Here is a 22625-nt window from a genome sequence, read left to right as displayed (position 1 = left end):
AGTGTATCAAGCTACATATTTCCTTGTATTGTATATTATGATAATTCAGTAGCTTACCTTTTATGAATTTTTAACCAAAAATGTTAACAAATAAACCTCTAAATTTAAAATGTCATCTATACAATTCTGTTTCATGGGCAATTTTACTTACCACTGAAACTGTAAACATTAAATTCCATTGCTCTTCTTTCTTTCTTGCTTATCAAGACAAAGGAATATGACTGTTTCTAGTTCCCTGATTAAAATGGGTATAGAATAGTTTTTATGACAATGTTCTCAGAGCTATTTTTGTTGTATAAATAAGGAGGATTAAATAACTAATTAAAATTGTTGACTGTGGTAGAAATATCTATAATCATATTTCTCATATGATATCACATACATACATAAATCATTTATGTAAATGTTAATTAGTGTTTATAATGACATATTAAATTATTTCTATTTTCCATGAATGCACAATATTTAGATAATAAATGACAGTCAAAGATGAATAGATTTTATATTTTCTTTTATTTTTCTTTATTCCATGGCCTGCAACTGACAGTCCTATTTAACAAAAAACTGAAATTATGGCAAATCTTTCACCCAAAACAATCACTTCAGTTGTCTTTGCTTTCAATGTACTTTTAAATAATTTTTACTTTAATTTTAAAGTATTTCTCTTAAGAGTTGAGAGACTCTGTTTATAAGAGTTAGTGGATCCCACCTGGTGAAGAGGCCAGCTAATAACCACATGGCTTCTTCCTGCAGTCTCCCAAACATATCAATACTGGGATGCTTCAAAGAATATAGATTAATTACAGCACAGGTTTTTCATAAGATCCTCTGTTGCAGCATTTCTGTCCTCTCCAGATGAAAAGACTGTGAATGAAGTCGACTCTGCATGGGTCATATTGATTATCCAGAGAACTAATTCATTTGTGCCTTAATCAATTAATACATAGTTTATCTTCTTTAATTTCAAAGAGCTTCACTTTTCTTTCAATTGTATTAAGTTCTATTCACCATATATTGAAGGAGGTTGCTTGTTTATTTCCTGGCCGCCTGGCAGCTCAGAAACAAAATAACCACACAGAAAACATGTTATTTAAATCACTGCTTGGCCCATTAGTTCTAGCTTCTTATTGGCTAACTCTTACATATAAATTTATCCCATCTCCATTAATCTGTGTATTGACACGTGGTAGTTTACCAGGTAAAATTCTGACTGTTTGTCTCTGGCAGGGCTACATGGCTTCACCCTAACTACTCCTTCTTTCTCACAGCATTCAGTATAGTTTTCCCCGGCTACCTTTATCCCCTGTTCAGTCTCAAGAAACAGTTGGTTACCTAATACCAATGGCCATTACTGAAAACAGACACATAAGTCACATTGCACATTGCACAGATGGAACCAGTTGGAGGCAGTGTTTAGGAATATATATATATATATATATATATATGATAAAAAAGACTATGAGATGAACATAAGCAAATAGAGTTATATGGAAGGGTTTGGAGGAGAAAAGGGAAGGAAAACCAATGTAATTATATAATAATCTCAAAAATAAATCTAAAAGAATTATAAACATTCACTATACTTATTTCCAATTTTGTTATTTAATACATATGGAATTATAATTATTTCTAACATAATTACAGTATATAGTTAATCCATGGTTGATGTGTGATTACCCTCTGTATGATGTGATTACCCACTGGTGTGCTCTTACATGCAGAAGACAACCTCTCCTGCTCTCAGCACTTGTTAGTTGCCTGTACTTCTTTCTACAAAATGAAGCCTACTGGGAGTTCCCATTTCCACCATTGCACAGCTATTCTTGCTCTTATTCAGCTCAATTTTAGGCAATCATGTTATTTTTCCATTGAATGTGTTTCTTTACCTTTAGAACTCTGGCTTTTTAACTGTGTGATTGTAAACCCGGCTTTGATACGGTATATAATGTAAAATCAATGATAATAAAGCATGCAAGTGAGAAGAGTGAAATAAGCTAAAGTTTGACCTGATTTAATTCATTCTGAGATTGTAAAATGATTGGCAGCCAGATGTTGAAGACTCAAGTTCATGACATTACTTTGTCAAGAGTGAAAAATTCACACTGGAGACACAGAGACTCTAGACTGAACATATTTCCCTGAAGTTATGAAGAAATAATTGAATTGGCGTAAGTGACACTTAGATATATAGAAGAAATGGTGTATTTATATCATTTTATTTTTCTATACATCATAAGAGGAATTCAGTGTCTATTTTAATTTTCTGTTTGTGTTCCGAAACAAAGTGCTACTTTTTCCATTGAAATGTCATGCTTTTGTGAGAGTTACAGTTGAATTGACAAAACAGACTCCTCAGAAATTGTGCTCACAAGATCTTCTGCTTTTCTTTTTAGGCATTTCCCTGTGAGGTTAATCTCAGAGATTAATGATAAACCCAATGATTTTCCTTATTGCAATGCTTTCAAATAAGTGTATGTTTTTTGTTTTACTTTTCTTAGCAATGGTTGTTTTGAGCAGCCTGGAACCAAATACAACTTATGAAATCAGGGTTGCAGCAGTAAATGGAAAAGGGCAAGGGGACTACAGTAAAACAGAAATATTCCAGACACTGCCAGTCCGTAAGTAACCAGCACTGCTCTGCTCTCTGTCATCAGATCCTTCTCTTGAAAATGTAATTTTTTTTTTTAATGCGGAAAATCATTTTGATTCTTAGGGAAGTGAACTGTATCTCTGTTGAAGTTTTTTTCTGAGTTACTGGCATCATGGCTTACATTTCTCAAAACCTAAGAAGAAAAGAGAAAACATGATGGAGTATAAACAGTAAAGCTGTTCTTAGTGTGTCCTTCAAATTTATAATGCGCTTAATTAGATTATGACTGCAGATTTTACTATGTTTGTAGAAAAATTTTTGCGTGTCATGTCTTCTTTAATGACACCCAGCTATTAATCCCCCAAATTATGTGAGCTTAAGAAATGGGAATATCAAACTCTAAATTTATCGGTTGCAAAAGTGACCTAGGAGACCGTAATCATCTGTGGCCTTTTTCTCAAAACTATCCTGTTTTAAGTAATTTTTAGTCAATTTGGTTTAGATAAAGTTTTGAAATTCTAAAAGGCATAACCTTTGTATCATTTCTAAAATGTGAGACAATTTACTGAAGAGGACTGAACATTGCTGTTGCAAACTATGGCCACAAATCTGCTTGTTCTACGCACATATTACTTCATCAAATTGTCTACAATAAGTTCCTGCTCTGTAATCTGGGCAATGGTTTTTCTAATGCTTCTCAAAATCCACCATGTGATGTTCCTTTTCTCCATTCTCATAATGCAATATTTTACTTCCTTAATTATTACCAGACTGTCCCCTAGGTAAGTGTACCAATGCTCCTACCCAGGTCTTAAATGACTTGTACATTTTATTTTTATTTCCACAACTGCTAATGATACCCAGAGGTGTTGCAAATTCATTCAAAATGGAAGCTTAATCAATTCAATTATACTCTGGGTAATCTTTATAATTCTGTGCATTCCTACATTTACAGACTTTGAACAACTTTTCTCCTCTTGAAACACCAGTGTGCATGTTTAAAACATTAATCTCTCCTCTTGATACTGAGTATATGATCAGTCATCAAAGTGTTGCTATTTCACGAAAGCATGAGAACCTGAGTTAAGATTAACAGCACTCATACAAAAGTTGAGTGCAGTGTTGTAGGTTAGTAAGATCAGAAGTGATTTGGAAGTAGAGGTAGATAAATCCATGGTGCATACTGGCCAATAAATCTAATCAAATTGGTAAGCTCTGTGTATATCAAAAAAGGTGAAGGTCAATACAGAAAGATAACAAATTTCACTTCTGATTTCCACATAGACTCATACCTGCATGCATAATCATGTAACCGGACGTTTCTCTCATGCCCACAAGTTTTTAAGGCTCGAAAATGAGTATTTTGGTGCCTGTTATCATCCTCTTTGACGTAATTGTTGCTGCAAGGAGCAGAGTTGTCTATTGTTGAAAAAAAACTATATTATTAAACATTTCAAATGTCATATTCTATAGGTTTTGAAGTGATTGAAGATTACATATGTATCTCAAATATACCACTGTATCACCTTGAAATCCTCCTAGCATGACTATAAGTTTGTGAGATTGGGTGGTTATTAGCCTGTAATTTTATATTGTCTTGATAGCTTTTAAGGACTAAAACTTAATGTTGGACAATTATGCAAGTTGTATAGGTATGAACTGTATAAGTATAACCTTAAGCAAAAATAGTAACAGATGTGTTTCTATTGTTTCAAGGACAATAACCTTGAAATGTATACAAAATATACAAAAATCCATTAAACACAAATAGAAATGTAAACAGGGTAACACAATTAACCTTAAATTTGTATCATTATAGCAAAACCCATGCCAATGTAAAATATTTGATAGTAATAGTTGTATTTTTATCCTATATTCCCCTAAATATTAAAAAGCTTATATAACCCACCAAATAACTAAAACCTTTCCTTACTGCCTAATTCTGGGGAATGTGGATGCTATTTTCTCAAAACGAATTCCATTTTTTCTGTGGACAAAGTGTCTTTAGGTTCCCTGATACATTTTTTAAATAATGATTAAATCCTGGGAAGAACACTTCTCCAAAGCATTTTTGATTCCCATTTGACAAGTACTTTCTTTTTCTTTAAAGTTTACAAAAGTATATAGGCAGGTTTATTTTAACAGTCCTTCTTTTAATTTTAGGTCTCTTAGTAGCTTTTGTTTGCATATCAGCATTTAAAAATTTTTAAATCAACATAATAACATACAGGATACAGACTTCCTATGGATTTTTTCATCTCCACAAGATTTAACTATTTTTTTAATTTTTTACTTCCCTCTTTAAAGACTTTATTATTTTTAAACTGTTTGTTCTTTTTATTACTGTTCATATACATTTTTTAAAAAAGCATACATACATTATGAAACACATTGGAACATCTTTAGAATTTTATGATTTTGTTTTGTTTTGTTTTGGTCTGGACCTCTTTGACTATATATCTCTAGTCTTTAGTAATCTCATGAAGAAACTTCATACTGTTAAGCTATACCCTAGTGCTCTAGCATTCGACACTGCTGCTCTCAGGTTGGGTTGTAAAAGTTATGGGCAAAGCTCAGTCAGAGGAGCATGACCAAGAACTGCATTCAGTCCTCCAGAGCTCTAGAATGCTGATACTTGCCTATGGCAGGCATTTTTTCACTTATTTTTTTTTTATTTCAACATAACATAAAAAAACCTGTTTAAGTATTCTGCTGTGACCAGAGTTTCTTAAAGAAGATGGTTTTTTTTTTCCTGCTTTATGAAACCCTACATGGAAATATGGCCATATGTTGGGTGCCAAAATGTAGTTGGATTTTTTTTTTTATTTCTAACCCCACTTTGGAACACAATAATTTTGTTTACTGAAGGTTCTTCTCCTGCCTGGTAGTTCCTGACTGACAACTCTGAGACTTAATTAATTATAAATGTTTGGTCAATTGCTCAGGCTTATTAATAACTAAATCTTACATTAAAATTAACCAATTTCTATTAATCTGTGTATTGCCACATGCTGTGGCCATGGTGCTAGATGGTATCTATTAAACTCCACTCTTTTCCTCCTGTATCTCTGCTTGGATTTTTTTACCTGGCACTACCCCGGCCTAGCCACAGGCCAAAGGAGCTTTATTTATCAACCAATAAGAGAAAGAAATATTTAAATATACAAGGGGACATACCCCATAATATAAGTGCATTCATATGTGTACCCACAGATATGAAGGACACACACACGCACTCACACACACACACACACACACACACACACACACCAACACACCCCCACCACCAAGACTCTTATTGTTCTGATTTTCTCATGTCTTATAAATTATAATATAGATATATTATAATATACTGATGTTGACTTGTTAACCATTATCCAAATTTGTGAGTTCTTTGAAATTAAGGGCAATTCTTTTATTATTGAGTTGATCAAATTCTCACAAATAGAAGACATTATTTTATCAATTTACTGTAACATAATCTTTATTCTTTTATATTTTATTTTAAAAAATGAATATTATATCATAATAAAGTAATGTTCGGTGGCTGTGATTATTAACAGTAGACCTTTATGAGATTTGGCATTATCATTATGGATAAAGAGGGAAAGTTACTGAAGTTCTAGCCTGCTTTACGGGGAAACTGTCAATTTTCTGGGAAAAGGAGTGTCCTTTCCTTCCGTGTTGTAGCCACTAATAAATTGCCCTTGCTTCACTAAGCAATTTCCTAAAACACTTTAAATAAATTCTGTGGATAACACACTGAAAAAAACATAAAAGACATAAAGATAAAGATGGTTTTTAACAGGAAATAGAGGAATGAAGTGAAAACAATTTAATTTTCATTATATAAATTTATGAAACTTAAATAACCAAATATTAAATATAGCAATTTAAGTTAAATTATAAATCTATGAATTAATACATCTTGTGTATGTGAGGCATATATTAAAATCTAATGGTGAAAATTTAGTTTCTGCTTTTTTATATCTATAAATGTAATTATTATAAGAAAATGATTGCACTGTCATTTTAAATAAGCCCACTACTATACACGGTGTCATTATTAAATAAATCTCTTCTATACAATATGAAATTTTCCATTTTAAGCATAGAAATTCTACTAAAGCACCTGAGCTGTAAAGTTTATTTTGTGAGTGAGCATCAAGTTATGCCATACCAAAATACAAAATAAAGTAAACCAATAATGTACAGTGAGAGTTCATGAAGAACTTTTGTGTTCCTTCTTAGGTGAGCCAAGTCCTCCTTCCATACATGGACAGCCAAGCAGTGGGAAGAGTTTTAAAATCAGCATCACAAAACAGGATGATGGAGGGGCTCCTATTTTAGAATACATTGTGAAATACAGAAGTGTAAGTATCTTTTGATTAATATTTTGTATTTTACTGTCTGTTACATGACAAGTCACCATAATCTTAAAGATTGATAAGGAATGAATCTATAAGGTAAAGTATACATGTTAATTTTTCTATTTCTGAAATTTAACATTATATTTGTTACCTTTTATTTTATTAAAGAATAAGTACTATTTTGAAAGATTTTGATGGTTTTGACCCTAATTCTAGTCTATAATATGATTTAACAACATGAGAGATAACATTTCTCTTCTTTATGTCACTACCTTTATCTACATTTCACTTCATCTTAGGACATTAGCCTAAATCTGTTGGTTCATTTTAAGTAATGTAGTGTTGGATCACAAAGCCCAATTACCAAGGAGGAGTCACCCCAAGAGACCACTCTCACACCGCAATTGATGTGAAAGCAAGAGTATTTAATTTTGTCGCTACAGGGTCCTTCAGCATTCGAGAAGCCAAAAGACCCCAAATGGTTGTCACAAGCTTCTTTTAAAGCAAAAAGCCATAGGTTCAAGTATGTGGGGAGGAAACTCAGGGGTTGTTTTTCAACTATTAGGATTGGCATATTCAAAGGGTTACTAACAATAATTGGTCTGAGCCAGGGCTGAAGAGCAGTTGCCAGATCAGGCAAGGTAAGAGGGAACATCTGAGGGTCATTCTGACCTCTTTCCAGGGACTGAGTCAAAACATCTGTAGACATCTGTGGGTTACCTTGTCCAATTCCAGGAAAAGAGCTCTATTTGGAGAACATCCACAAAGATACAGGGAAATGGAAAGTCCCCAACATTCCAGTACATGTATGTGTAGTTGTTAGGTTCCTGGGGGAAGAGGGAGAAGAAGTAAGGCTGAGAGGCCTCAGAAATGGCCTCAGAGTTTTCCTAGGTTTCTACAGTAGAAACAGTATTAGAAACTTTTCATATTATTGTAACAATATATCTGTTAAAATAATTTAAGTATAAGATAATTTAACTTGAGTCATGGTTTAAAAAATAGTAGTTCATCATGTAAGTAAGTAAGTAAGTACCTTGTGTTGGAAGTGAAGAAGCAGAGAGATCAATGCTGCTGTTATTCTACCTTGATCTTTACAACAATACTGGACTCTAGCCCATGAAGCCCTAACACTCATACTTCCATAACAAGTCTTTCTTTTGGCTACAAAACACTTTGGAAACATCTTCACAGATATTTCCAGTGATGTGTTTCTCAGCAATTCTTTTTTAAAATATTTTTTCATTAATTTTTATATAAAAAATTGTCTTCACATATTCTTCAGTATAATGTGTTGTTTATAAGCTTACAAAGAATGTAAATATGCTGGCAGTGGAGTAACAGATAGTTGTGATCTGGAAATTAAATTATGTTCCATGGAGCAACAGTTGATGCCCTTAAACCATTAAATCATTTCTTTATCCCCTATAGATAATTCTAATGCTCTTAAATTCACAATGTAGGCCAAATGCTCATGATAGGAAGATTAGCACATCACATCTAAGAACAAGTTATTATAATGAAATAGATTTATGACTAATGTTTAAATAAAGAGTGGTCACTGACCTTTAGTAAACTGGATCATGTGATTAAAATGTATTTTGAATTGGTGAGTGAAGGACTGCAACATCAATAGCTGCTTTGGATATTCCAAAGGTTATTGTGAAAGAGAATTCTGCTTTTTGAGAGACAGTTACCAATGTTGTTCCATGTCTATTTCTTCTGCTTCATTGTTGTATATAATATCAGTGGTCACTGGGAATGATTGCTTCTCAAAACTTTTCCACAAATAATTTTGTTTGTATTTTCTATAGACTTTTTTTTAGAGCTTCAGTTCTTTAGGGTGCTCGAATACATTTTCAATATATTCTTAAAATGTATATTTTGTGAATTATGATGGTTTCTCAATTTGAACATTAGATTTTAATGTAAGGAAATGAAATTCAATTTTCTATTGTGTCCTTTAATAAGCAATTTTATAGCATTTTAACTTTTCCATTCGATTCCAATAGTTCCTTTAACTGGGCAGGTCTCTTTTAAAATCAATATATAGTAGCATTTTTTTCCTCTGCTCCTCCTTCCTTCAACAACCTCAATTGTCTTCTCATTCCATTTCAAGTTCATGAGATCTTTGTCTTTAAATATTATTGTTGCACAGAGAGAGAGAGACAGAGAAATATTTAAACACAGGCTGCTAAGTGAATCTGTTTGTTGTTGGTGGTTTGTGTCTCTTCCTAGGGATGGCTAATCTCTGTTGTAGGCTTCAAACTGGCAATAATGAGCATCAGGGTGTATTTGCATATTGTGCCATAAACATTCTACATCAGTGAGTCTCAGAAAGTATCCTTGGGTTTTAGGCAGATCTAATCTAAAAATATAAGGCAATTTGGGACAGGTTTCTTGTAAGTTCTCATTGTCTCATTTGAAAATTGTGCAAAACAGAGAATCCCTCTGAGGAGCATAGATTGTAGTTCCATCATTAATTACACTATAATAGCTCCTCCATGTTTCTTACCTATCTATATTTTCATCCAGGAAGTTTTTACTAGAAAACATCAGTAGACATTAATGACTTGTAAGGAAGAATGCCAAAAAAATATGAGTGAACAATAAAAAACTCTGAAATAGTAATGTGGTTATATATTTGCATGTAAATAATTTACTTGAAATTTAAGCTATGTTTGATTATATAATATAATGAATTGATAGTAGAGTAACAAATACTACATTCAGTGCAAGTAGTTTGATGTTTTAAATCAACAGTAGCAGACATTTATTATTTTATGCTATGCTTTTTAAAACTTTATTGCCATTGGGTTTTATTTAATAAATCATGTGTACTTTAGGAGTGCTGTATTATTTGTAATAATTCTAAGAGTGTTATTATTTATAGATATCAAAGACTATGGCTAAAAACTAAGTACATTGCTTAACAAGACATACCTCTTAAACAAACCACAAATACAAAAAGGAAAATAATGAACAAAAATTTCAAAGGTCTGAGCTGGCGGTGGTGGCGCACGTCTTTAATCCCAGCACTCGGGAGGCAGAGGCAGGCGGATCTCTGTGAGTTCGAGGCCAGACTGGTCTACAAGAGCTAGTTCCAGGGCTGCAGAGAAACCCTGTCTCGAAAAACCAAAAAAAAAAAAAAAAAAAAAATCAAAGGTCTGTAGTTGAAGTCAGTGGAAGAACATGCTAGTGTGCTTGGGGCCTGGGTTTGAGCTAGCTCACATAGACATTACAGTAGAAGAGTTAATACAGCTCATTTACTCAGGAAGCTAAGGAGGCCTCATATATAGGAAACTATTGGTAATGATATATGCATTCATTTCTTAAATTCTGTGCTAAACACTTTGTGTTGAAATATATACTTGGAAGCCCAGAGAAAGTAATTAAGTTTGAAATTTTTTTTTTTTTTTTTTTTTTTTTTTTTGGTTTTTCGAGACAGGGTTTCTCTGCAGCTTTAGAGCCTGTCCTGGAGCTAACTCTTATAGACCAGGCTGGTCTCGAACTCACAGTGATCCATTCCCCTCCCCCCACCTAGAATTACTTATTTGTCAAGTAGTAGTCCAGGATTAGAGTAACATTTCAGAAACGCTATCAGGACTAACATATTGCATCTGATAGTATTTTAAAATAAAAAATCTGCCAAACAAAAGTACAATGTAATTTATACAAATAGAATTAATCTCTTAAGGATATATAAAATGGCTTAGAGACTGAAAGTGCCCCATGCCATGCCTGATGACCAGACTTTAATCCTCAGGACACACATGATTTTAAAGGGAAACAAATTTTTCCAAATTGTTCTCTGACCTTTCAATGGACTGCTTGATACACCAATTCCCACACATATGCATGCATAGACACAAATAAATACATATTAAAATATAAAATACTTTCTCTATAGTCTTCTCAATATATTTGGTTTAATACAACCAATAAATTCTTAAAATGTTAGCAACTTTACTTTTATTGTTTTAATATTTATCATATGTAGGAAAACACAGCAGGATATTATTAGGGTTTCAAGAACAATATTACCTTAATTAACATACTTCACATCATTGGCTTCCACTTACTATAGTGCTAGAACTATAGTAAGCATGGCTAGAGGCAAAAACGTTTTTATTGAGTAGCACTATATCCATATAGAGCCAGTTATTGTCACAAAACAATAATATTGATATTTTTGATTTTCAAGAATATTTGCATATACATATTTTAGCTTTTACTGAGAATAATGCTATCTCCAAAAAACACCCCATTATAAATTAAAAGTTAATTTTCTGCAAATGAATGTCACTGAGAATATTAACAATTAATGGTGAGACAGTGCCTAGCATTAGATGACAATAACATATAAACTCAAAGGTATTTTTGTAGGTGTTTTTCTAATATTGCTTTGTTTTTCATTTACTTTTGATTGCAGATTATTTCTTCAATGTTATATTTTATCTTTTGATTTTGTGCTTCTAGTGTCTTCTTTTGTTATTTTTTTACTATGGCTTCTTGCATTTTTGTTTGATGTTTTTTTTTTTTTTTTTTTTTCCCAAAGAGAGCAAAAGTAAGGCATAAATTGGATGGGTGGCAAGGTGGGAGGATCTAGAAAGAGCTGGGGAAGGAAAAACATTGATTAGAACATTTTGAATGAAAAACAATATTTTCAATAGAAAAGAAGAAAGTGAAGATTATTTAATAGAATTAGCTTTTATTTTTGTGAGCTGATTAAATTCTATAAGTATAAGATCAAAATCAATCTGTAGCCGGAAGGTTGCTACTTTTTTCCCACCCACCTAGCTCTGAAATAATTACACAGAAACCATATTATTTAAATCACTGCTTGGCCCATCAGCTCCAACTTCCCATTGGCTAACTCCAACATACCAGTTCAACCCATCTCCATCAGTCTGTATATCGCCACATGGCTGTGGCCCACTGGGCAATGTTCTGGTGTCTGTCTCTGGCAGGGCCACATGTCCTCTTTCTAACTCCTCCTTCTCTCTCCCAGTATTCGGCTGTACCCTCCCTGCCTGCACAGGCCCAAGACAGTTCCTTCACCAACCAATAGTACTCACAGCATACAGAGGGGAATCCCACATCATCAATTTTCTCTGAGAAATTGCAATTTTCAATCAAAGGGAAAATAATATTAAAGAAATTCAAGTTTAGAGAATGATTGTCAATGTACTTCATTTTCAAATAGTCATCAATATACTTCAATTTTCAAGGACATAATTTATATATTTCTGTCTTCAATTACATCTATCATCAAAATTGAAAGTAAAAAAGACATAAAAGGTAAAAAGGAGGTGTTGGAAGAGGGCATTGTGATTTGATGCAACTGTATAGGATTGTATACATATAAGAAATTGCCAAGAATAAAGGAAAATCATAATTAGAAAATGACTATTTAGATATTTTAATAAAATACCCTATTTTCCTTTATTTGGTCATTGTTTTCTCCTATCAGTCTAATGTAACAGTCCATTCTTGTGCCTATTGTTTCAATGACTATGTGATGCTTTCCAATAAAAGAATCCCTTTGAGTTGGTCATGGTGACAACAGAACTAATCTTAGTACTTTGGTGATGAGGCAGGTGGATCTCACTTTACATGATATCCTGAATGACACAGGGGTAGGAATATCCTCAACAAAAAAATAAAAACTGAATGATTACACACAGTAGATGACATCCTTTCTTCATTGTCACTAATTTGTTCCAACGTCCAGCTCATCAATTCAAAAGAACCAGAGGATCTCTTTTTAACTTCATAATGGCAATGAATGTTAATTTAAATAAAACTACTTCTGCCAACTATTTCCTTATTATAATACTTGTCTCAGTTTTCAGTTCATGGAGAGCTATTTTAAGTATAGAACTCAGACTCCTAGTACAAGTTTTACAAAATAATTGTTTTTATTCCTTGTAATTTTTAGAAGGATATTACTTACTCTTCAGTAATTTTCAATTTCTAAATAACCAATCATGAAGTGTACTTTCTACACAATCTTTTAAATTAATAGAAAGAAGGAATTTGGGCTATCTGATGAAGTACAGAACCATATAATATAAAAGGAAACAATAGAAGCAATGGACAAATAAAATATGTCTTTTGAGATTTTACAATCCCTATATTGTTTTGCTACTGTGTATGGTGCAAAACACCATATTGGTATTCTGAAATTTTATCCACATAAGATTTTCTGCAGATATTAGATCCTGTGTTCATTTCTGCAGATTTACTACCCATATGTTTGCTTCTCAGTCTACTTGAGTCCCACAGTGTAGCGATGTTTGACACAGTCTCAGACTGTATTAGTTTATATTAACCATGTAATTAATTGGTGATGCTCTGACCTATTCAGCAATGGATATAGTGTACTTTACCATTCACTTCATCATTATCCATCTTCCTTTTCTTCTTTCTTGTGTCACTTTCCTTAATGCATATAGTCCTATTTCTATTGTCATGTCTTGCTATGTACTTTTATTGTACCATCACCATTGGAAAAAGAAGCTAAAGGAGTCTGGAAAATTGTCAATGTACAGAGAGTTTTTGGACAAATGTTAGGTCTCCAGTTTCCTTAGTAGATATGGTCTGCCACATATATAAGCAGAGGCTGTGCTTTAATTTTCCCAAATAATCACACAGAAACTATTTAATTACAACATTGTTTGGCTGATGGTCAGGCATATTTCTAGCTAGTTCTTACATCTCAAATTAACCCATTTCTATTAACTATGTATTATCACAAGGCTGTGGCCTACCAGTAAGTATCCAGCATCTTTCTTGTTTGGCAACTAAATGACATCTGCCTGACTCTGCTTTCTTTCTCCCTGCATTCAGTTTAGTTTACCTGCCTAACTCTACTCTACCATGCCATAGGCCAAAGTGACTTCTTTATTAACCAATGGTAATAAAACATATTTACAGCATGCAGAGGAGAATCCCACATAACATATAACTTAATGTACAAATAATAATACCAATAATGATAAAATCATAAATGGGCGGTTTAATCTAGGTGATCACATTGCAAGTAGTACAAAAAGAAATCTAGCAAAATTATCAATATTAGAGTTCCTGATATGAGCTTTTCTATCTTGCAAGGTAGTCTGACAAATTGCTAATATCTCTCATACCCTTAGGAGACCTCTGCAATTCTTATAAGATGATTTATCGACACTGTGCTGCTTCAGTCTAATGGACATTTGCCCTCATTAGGGGCTAGTACATTCTCCAAGGATTTGCTTTTGCTATAATACAAGTTGTCAGCCAATTCAGGACAATAACTTTTCTCTGAATCTTCGATCTTGTGAACCTATGTGAAGAATCAATAGTAACATCCATAAAATGTTAACTATATTGCTCTTCTGAGCTAAACTTTCAACTGTGATTTGTAAAGGAACAATATAACTCAGACCACATATTTCTTATTTGCCAGCTGATGTCTTGTGGGCAAATGCATATATGCATTTAATTTTAATTTCAATGAATAGTGACAAGATTGTAGATATTCTGGATGATAATAATTGCTTGTAGCTTATGAGCCAGGAAACACACATTACTCTAAGATATAATATTATAAAGTATAGTGCTTTGTTTCCTCCCCAATTAGGAAGAAAAAATGTTTTATAAAAGACTTAAAGTATTAAAAGCACTATTCAAAGTCTCTATGCACACCTCATGGAAGTTAATATTTGTAGTAATAATGCCACAAAATCAAGTTAAGTTATTTGGAGATTAAAGGCAAGTCTACTAATCTTATAGAGTAGTTGAGAAATTGCAAGGAGCTATTTTAAGTAGGGGGATTTTATATGTATTTGTAGTGTTAATGTGATTGCATATAATTTGATAGTTTCTTGTTTTACAAATTTATCTATAAATGGATGTCCTCAATGGGATCATAACTATTTCTTAGTATTAGTACGTTAAATCTCTCCTGACTTAAAAAATGATTATTTAAAATCAATTGTATGGACAAACAACGATGTTTAAAGGGCACAGATTTTAAAGTTTCAGTTGACCTCTTTAAACTATTTGGGATCTAGTTATAATATAATAACATTTAAATGTAAGAGACAAATTTAATTTATTAAAGTCTTAAGTTCATGAATACATAAAAATGAGCATTGATTACTAGGAAACAAGACTGGCTACTAGTGGTTTTAGCATGTGTATTAAAATGTATTTATCTTTTATCGTAACTAAGGAAAACTGTAACTATCCATCTATTCTTTAACTTCATCAGAGACTCCAGAAGGCTATAATATTACCTAAATAAACAGGAAGTGCATTGTAAGTAACTTCCAAAACTCTAAAATTGACAGAGACATTTTGCTGTCTGGACAGTCACCCAAAGTTCTTCTGTATCATTGGGGTAGATAGTTAAAGTTTTTTCCTTAGTTATGACAAAAGATAAAGTAAATAGAAATATTGTAACTGTAATTCTTGATTGATACCTGTTATATATTTTTATTATGCTAAAGTTAAAACCTTCCTCTTTGTTTAAACAGAAAAGGGGAAATGGCTTAGGAAAAAATATTTTTAAAGACAAAAAGAGTATTTTGAAATATTTTCAGTAAATAGCTATCAGTATTAAATAGCAAAGAATATATAAGTATTTATCTTCCTTATGCCTTTTGCTCTGAAAGAAGAGGATGCATTTCATTTATCTTAGAATTGCTATTATAAAATAGACTTTTTTCATAAAAATACTTTAACTATGAACTAATATATTGACTAAAGTTATTCATTTAAATATGGCACTATAATAAAATATCAGAGTTAATGACAAGTATTTTTAAGAATTCTAATTATTTATGTAAGGACACACAAACAGTAGGTAAACTAACTATGTGGTCAAGAAATCATAGACAATGACAATTACTGTTTGGTTATATGAACCTTCAACCATACATCACAGGAGTTAGAATAATCAAAATGCATATTGGTATGATTATTTCTTCTATTGACATTTATTTTATAATTATTTTGTTTTAATATAACATTGTGTTGGCTACAGTTTCTATAAAGTCTTTAGAAAGGTAATGAGTTACTTTCTGTCATGAATGAAGGCATAAAGAAGCTCCTTTATGAACACAAAGCATATTCCTCAATGTAGAGCAAAGGTAGTGTACTCTTAAATGCTGGTGTTAAGATAAGCTTGACAATTAAAGATCTGCCTCTACTGTCACAAGGTTTTACTACTTTCTTTACAGAAAAGAATTGGTCCATGAAAGCTTTACTCAAGCTCCATGACTATTTTTTTAAAAGAACTTGTCTTTCACCATTTAATTGGCATATTAATGATAGTCCTATTCAGCAAATCATATCATTAAGCTACCTAGAGGGACACTCTCCCACTAGTTATCTTAAATCATTCCCTGGGTACTCTATTTCTGCAAATTAGACAGCCTACAAATGCATAATTGAGATTCTCATGCCTAGGGGAGTATTTAGTTACACCCACTTTAAATTTTTTTTCTGTTCCCTAGGAATAGCAATTAGGGGATTAAAATATCTCCTTGTCTTAATTTGAATGGAAAATGAAATTGATTTATATTCAAGAAATATTAATCCTCTCCTTGATTCCTTAAAATATCACTGTAAAAGGATGTAGGGTTTAATTTGCTACATGAAAGAGTTAAATTATTTATAATTCAGAAGAGAATAGTATGTCAAATGCTTGATTTTCAGAAAGAGCCTATTGGGAAATTAGAAACTATATATAACTGTCTAAAAATCTCAAAATTTATGTTTCCTGATAGTTTTGGGTGTATACATAAAAGAACATAACTATCAGATGACATAATGTAAGATTTCATATGTGACTTCACAAACTACAATTTATCTATAGACCCAGACCATAATTTCAAACACTAGCCTGATTATTGGGGATTATGCTACTGATGCAGTGTAGTGATGAGCTGTGGACTGGCTTCCCACTGCCCTCTGCCCCAAAATAACTCTGTTCCAAAAGTTCTTTTCTCTCCTTTCCAGAAAGATAAGGAAGACCAGTGGCTGGAGAAGAAGGTGCAGGGGAATAAAGACCACATTATTCTGGAACATCTGCAGTGGACGATGGGCTACGAAGTGCAAATCACAGCTGCCAACAGATTGGGGTATTCTGAGCCCACTGTATATGAGTTCAGCATGCCCCCAAAGCCCAACATTATTAAAGGTAAGCAAGATGATATCCTTTCTGAAAATTGGTACTATCTGATCTTTTTACTCCTGTGGTATATTTCACTAGTAATGAATATTAAACTTGATAAGCTGAAATGTCATTTCTACTTTCTAAGCATTATTGTTGCATGTCATAATGAAGTTTCACAGTTATTAGCTTGAGATATTAGGTACTTTGAAGAACTTGCTTTGACAACTATAGCAGTACCAGTGAACAGGGAATGACGGATAGAGGGAGTGAAGATGAGAATGACAGCTGAAAACCGCCTGAAAAATGTGGTGAGATGAAAAAAAAAAAAACATTTGCAAAGATGGCTTACCTGCCAAGCACCTGGGAGCTTGTTTTCCAGTTCCACTTAGGTTTCTCTACAGCTGAAGACAAGCTCACCCATGCTTGACCCATATCAATGAGTAGGAAGAAAAATCATTGAGGCAGAAACAGTTTAAATGCAATTTTGTTAAGAACTAGAGATGTAGGTACTATGAGGGTCAAATGTATCAGTGAACTTTTAATCTGTTTTTAATACAAACGAATCAAGATCTCTGATGATACTTATACATTGCAAATTGATATGCTGATAAAATTACCTAGTTACCAAAATTCTTCTCAAATACATTCTATGAAGACAATAAATGCAGGGCATATGATACTTCAAAAGGATATTCAATATCTTCATTTTGATATTATTATTTAGTTGAGGAATATATGTTTGTAATATATTTATTGTTATATATTTTATTATATTTTAAAATATCTCTATCTCTCCAAATATATGATGAGAACAAAATTTTGATTCATAAATCCTGGCTTATTTCACCTGTAACACAGTATCCTTAATAGGACATATTATTTTTCAATTAAGGAGAAAAAGTCACTTTGACTATATCACTTACCTTATAATTTCAAGGTGACAACAATGTGACAATTTTTAAATGATAGTCCTTTCACGATGAAAGCTATTTGATAAAATTAATATTTAATTAAGTTATATGCAGATTTTAAAATTTAAAAGTAATTAAAATGTGGCAAAGTGTTCTTAATATTTATTATCAAGTACTACAGATCTTGTATTTTTAAAATGTATAAGTTAGGCTTCTTCAGAAACACTATGGGTATCTTTTAATATTATTTTTTATTCCTGTCTCACCACATTATATTCTTAAGAGTTATCTAGTAAGTTATACTCATGTTTGCATCTGACTTTAAAGCTTAAATGACTGTCTCTTTTCAAGTGTACTTGGTAAACATATGTTTGAATATTCTACTTTGGAAATGAATGAAATGATTGATTTCATAAGTAAAAGTGTTTGGATATAGTATGGCCTATCAATTTAATTGTCCTTATGAATTTGAAATACCAATAACATCTTCTACAGTTTTAGTATGATTGTGTCAATTATATCCCATGCATGTCTCCTAAATGTGAATTAAATGTTATCTCAAACTGAATCAGTGTAGCTGACCAAGGACTCGAAAGTATATCCCACTTCTAGAGTCCTCATAATAGTTATATAGTCAAGTGAAATTATGACTAATTTTTGTCAAACATTCTATTTAATTTCAAACAATAATGAAGATTTATATGAAGTAATAAATATAAATTTTAATAGATAAAATGCACAGTTACATGAAGTTCTGCTGTCTTCAACATTATTGTAGAGAGATAATAATTGACACCTTTTATGTATAAAACCTACAAGAAAGGAGCTTCAATTTTCTCAATCAAAAATAGTAATAAATATTTAAGAAGATGGAAATACAAATTTCCATCAGAGTATATTACATATGTGCATCACATTATCATAATATTCTCCATAATACTTTTATTTATCAAAAATTTTGCCCTATTAAAATAGGATAAATTATTAATAATTTAATAATAATAAAATTTTTAAAATAAAATATAGCTATTCTTTTTATTGTGCTAATTGAATTGTAGACATAAAAGGCAAATCAATAAATAACTAACATATATGTCTGCAAACAGTACATAGATCAAGAATTAAAGTAACATACTCATTATAAAAGTATTTTTTCTTTTAGTTTGTGAATTTTTTAATTTGACAGCTCAGAGATGGAAAGTGAAGAAAATTATGATTTTATTTTTTTCATAATGTGATTTGTATTGAAGTTGTACTTTTGGCAAGTACTGACAAGGACTTATCTGTGCAAACAGTGGAATCTTTAGCTGATCACACTTAATGTAGTAATTATTGCATCAGACAACAGGGACAAGTATGACTTGTGCCTGTCAAACATGCTGCCTTGACCACATTAGCGAAGGATCCTGAAATAAGATAATAAAATATCTCCCCTAAAAGAAACTTTCCAAAGAGACTTGAAATAATAACTTCTAGATATGTGTATTTCGTGTAAGACATCTTAGACAGAAGTAACTGTTTCCTTTAGCAACTAGGAAAAAAGTGCATTTAAAAGAGAATTTGTACATATGCCTCAAGAGAATCTTAGGAAGGGAATTGTATCTGAATGGTCCATAAAAGTCATATAATTAAGTATCACACATCTCAAAGGGGAAAAATGTAGTACGTAGGATGTGTAGTCATTACATACTTTTCATTTATGTGGCTAAGTACATGTGATGAGACAACGTGAATTATATAAAAAAAAGTCACGGAATGGAAAAAGGGAAAGAATCAACTGTAGCCACATTGTATGAGGAAACTCACAAGACCTATCTACTAGGCTGTATTTAATAGACCAGATTACTGTTAGCTTCTTTGTAAGCATCTTTTCTTCAGCTGAATACTTTTGTAGTACAGATTTGTTTGCAGAATGGCAGCCATATGAAGCATGGAATGTCAAATTATTAATTAGATATACCTATTGCAGATGAGATGACTGTGACTTAAAATTTTACATTCTGAGTCTATGAGAATTAACAGATGAATGAATTTTTTTATTGATTTTATTGAGCTCTCCATTTTTCTCTGCTTCCCTCCCTGCCTCTCCCCTCCCCTTTAACCTCCTTCCATGGTCCCCATGCTCCCAATTTACTCTGGAGATCTTGTCTTCTACTACTTCCCATGTAGAACAGATGAATGAATTTTGTGAATGAGTGGAGACAGTAACACTCAAAATCATTATCTAAATTCCACGAAAAATTTCCGCTTGTGATATTCCTCAAAATTTTCTCAGTTCTGCAAGTACTGGGTCAAGATCTTTAAGGGATCCTTCTTGATTGCTGAAGAAAGAATCCCAAAACTATCAGGAACTGGGATATAAAAAAAAAAAAAACATTTTCATCCATCATCTTTCCAAAAATTAAGGTCTTACAGAGTCACTGGAATAAAATAATAGTGAAATCATGAAATTTAGAACTTATGTCCTGAAGTATATGAACAAAGTGTGAAATGCTGCTGGGAAAATCCATATATGTCATTGCGTATAGTTTTGCCAGAGTGATTAAGAGAGATTTTAGTAAGAAATGGGTCATACACACCTGCAAGACTTCATTTACTTTTTTGTTAATAGTTACAAAAGCTTTCCTGCCAAGGTAGGTAGAGGAAGTGGAAATTATTAGAAAGATATTAAGATGGAGAAGACTGGATTGCTTCATATCTGATGTAATAAGGCCTACTCATAAGGTAGACACAAATGTAATTCTTGTCAAGCCATCTTATAAAGAAGGAGATTATTTCATTCTCTACTGTACAATGTACAAAGAGTCAAAAATTACAAGGGGAAAGAATTTAAAAATTAATATAGAACAAAAATTCCATAAAGTATTTTACTTTGATATACTGATAGAATCCAGTGATTGACAAGTCTATTTTGCCACATGAAATGCATGACTTAATAGACTAAGAACTGTGTAGTTAGTATTTTGAGATAACCCTTAAAAATTGTGATGACAAATAATTTTGAAGCATTTAAATATGTAATATTCAGCAATGTTAAATTATATTTTCCATAGTATTTAAAAATGACCTTCATTGATTTTAACCACAACTCTTATGATTTATATTTCCAGTATTAAGTAAAGGAATAATTCATGCTCATTACCTGAGATTTTATGAATAAGACACTGGTAAATCTAAATCCTTTTTTTTAAGACTGGGAAGATAAAAAATTTGAAGTTTAAATTGATAATTTCTTTCTATAGATGATCTTATACAATATTCATCTATATACAGATATTTTTGTCATAAAGTTTATTACTCATATGCATTTACACATTATTAACTTCCAAATAATGGGCTTCAAATAAAGTTTTGATATGAATTTTATAAATACAATTTTATGCTGTAATAACCTGCTCAAATTATGTTCATAAACAGCATATTTCTTTTTAAGTTCTTTTGAAGTATTTTTCTATCTGTTTATCTTGGTACACATTGTATTCCCCTCAAGTTCATGATTCTGATTTAAAATTAGTTTTACATTTATAATACACTTTATTTTGATTAAGAATAAGTGTATTATAAAAGAAACATCTGTTTTTATGGATAAATAGAATATACAAAATGAACTCATTGAGGTTTCAAAATCCAAATCCATTTTGCTATTATATGTATATACAGAATATTGAGTTTCAAATATATTGTTATAAAAATGATTAAAATGCTATATCTGAAATTTAAGACTGATAAAATTGCTATGGCTTATTTACTAGTAGAGTACTTTTAAATGGTAAATATACCACTATATTTATGAATTGACCAGAATATTATCTTCTAGCGAATTATCAGACATCAATATACATTTGTAAAATATTGCACAAATTATTTTAGTTCTAATATCTTTGTTTTCACTTGTATTTAAAAATCGTTATCAATTGCTCCTTTTTGCTTTTTGCTGCTCCTTTGTAATGAAAGCAGGTATGATTTTTGACTCACCATATTATGGAAGCACACAATTCCTTTTGTATATCATTAGAAGCTAATAATGGGATATTCTATCAGATGAAGACACGCAGTGTACAAGTATGTTCTTTCAGTTTGGATAAGCCGAAAAACTTCCATAAATCACTGCTAAGTAAGGCTTACCTGAAAGGTTTAATTTCTCTAGTCAAGGACATTAAACATAATATTTCTAGTGAATTATTAGATAATATTTGGTTGATTTCTACTTGAATTCAAAGAAACTGAATCTTTTTAAGGATGGTTAAATAAATAAGAACATAAAAAGCAAGAGTTACTTGAAAGGCTAATAAAAATGCTTTCCTATAATTCATGTTACCTTTAGAATACAAAAGATGTAAGTTTAGAAAAATCATGAAATCATGGTCTAACAATGTAGAACTTAATTTTAGCTCTCTGTAATATTCAATAGTATCCAAATATTAACACTACAACCTGACAGTATTAACTATTAGCACATAATGAAACACAAAATTTTAAATTATGGTCAAGATCATTAATTTCAAAACATATTTGATATTGTTCAATAAGGTATAGAGAGTATAACAGTAGATAATTGACTGCACAAATTGATAATTTGTGTAATTTTATTT

At 31.7% G+C, this 22625-nt stretch overlaps 1 protein-coding gene across 2 annotated transcripts in view; it reads left to right on the top strand.

Moving 5' to 3' along the window:
• Positions 1-22625, top strand: part of Ncam2 (neural cell adhesion molecule 2) — a 406325-nt gene that overhangs the window by 349575 nt on the left and 34125 nt on the right. For both annotated transcript variants that reach the window (XM_038345355.1, XM_038345357.1), the window contains exons 13-15: positions 2499-2618; positions 6842-6963; positions 16966-17146. In XM_038345355.1, coding sequence (XP_038201283.1) covers positions 2499-2618; positions 6842-6963; positions 16966-17146 — 423 coding nt within the window. The remainder of the gene's footprint in view (positions 1-2498; positions 2619-6841; positions 6964-16965; positions 17147-22625) is intronic.

This window comes from Arvicola amphibius, chromosome 10 (assembly GCF_903992535.2).
Source record: "Arvicola amphibius chromosome 10, mArvAmp1.2, whole genome shotgun sequence".
Lineage (NCBI taxonomy): Eukaryota > Metazoa > Chordata > Mammalia > Rodentia > Cricetidae > Arvicola > Arvicola amphibius.
This window is presented reverse-complemented; position numbering and strand designations above follow the sequence as displayed.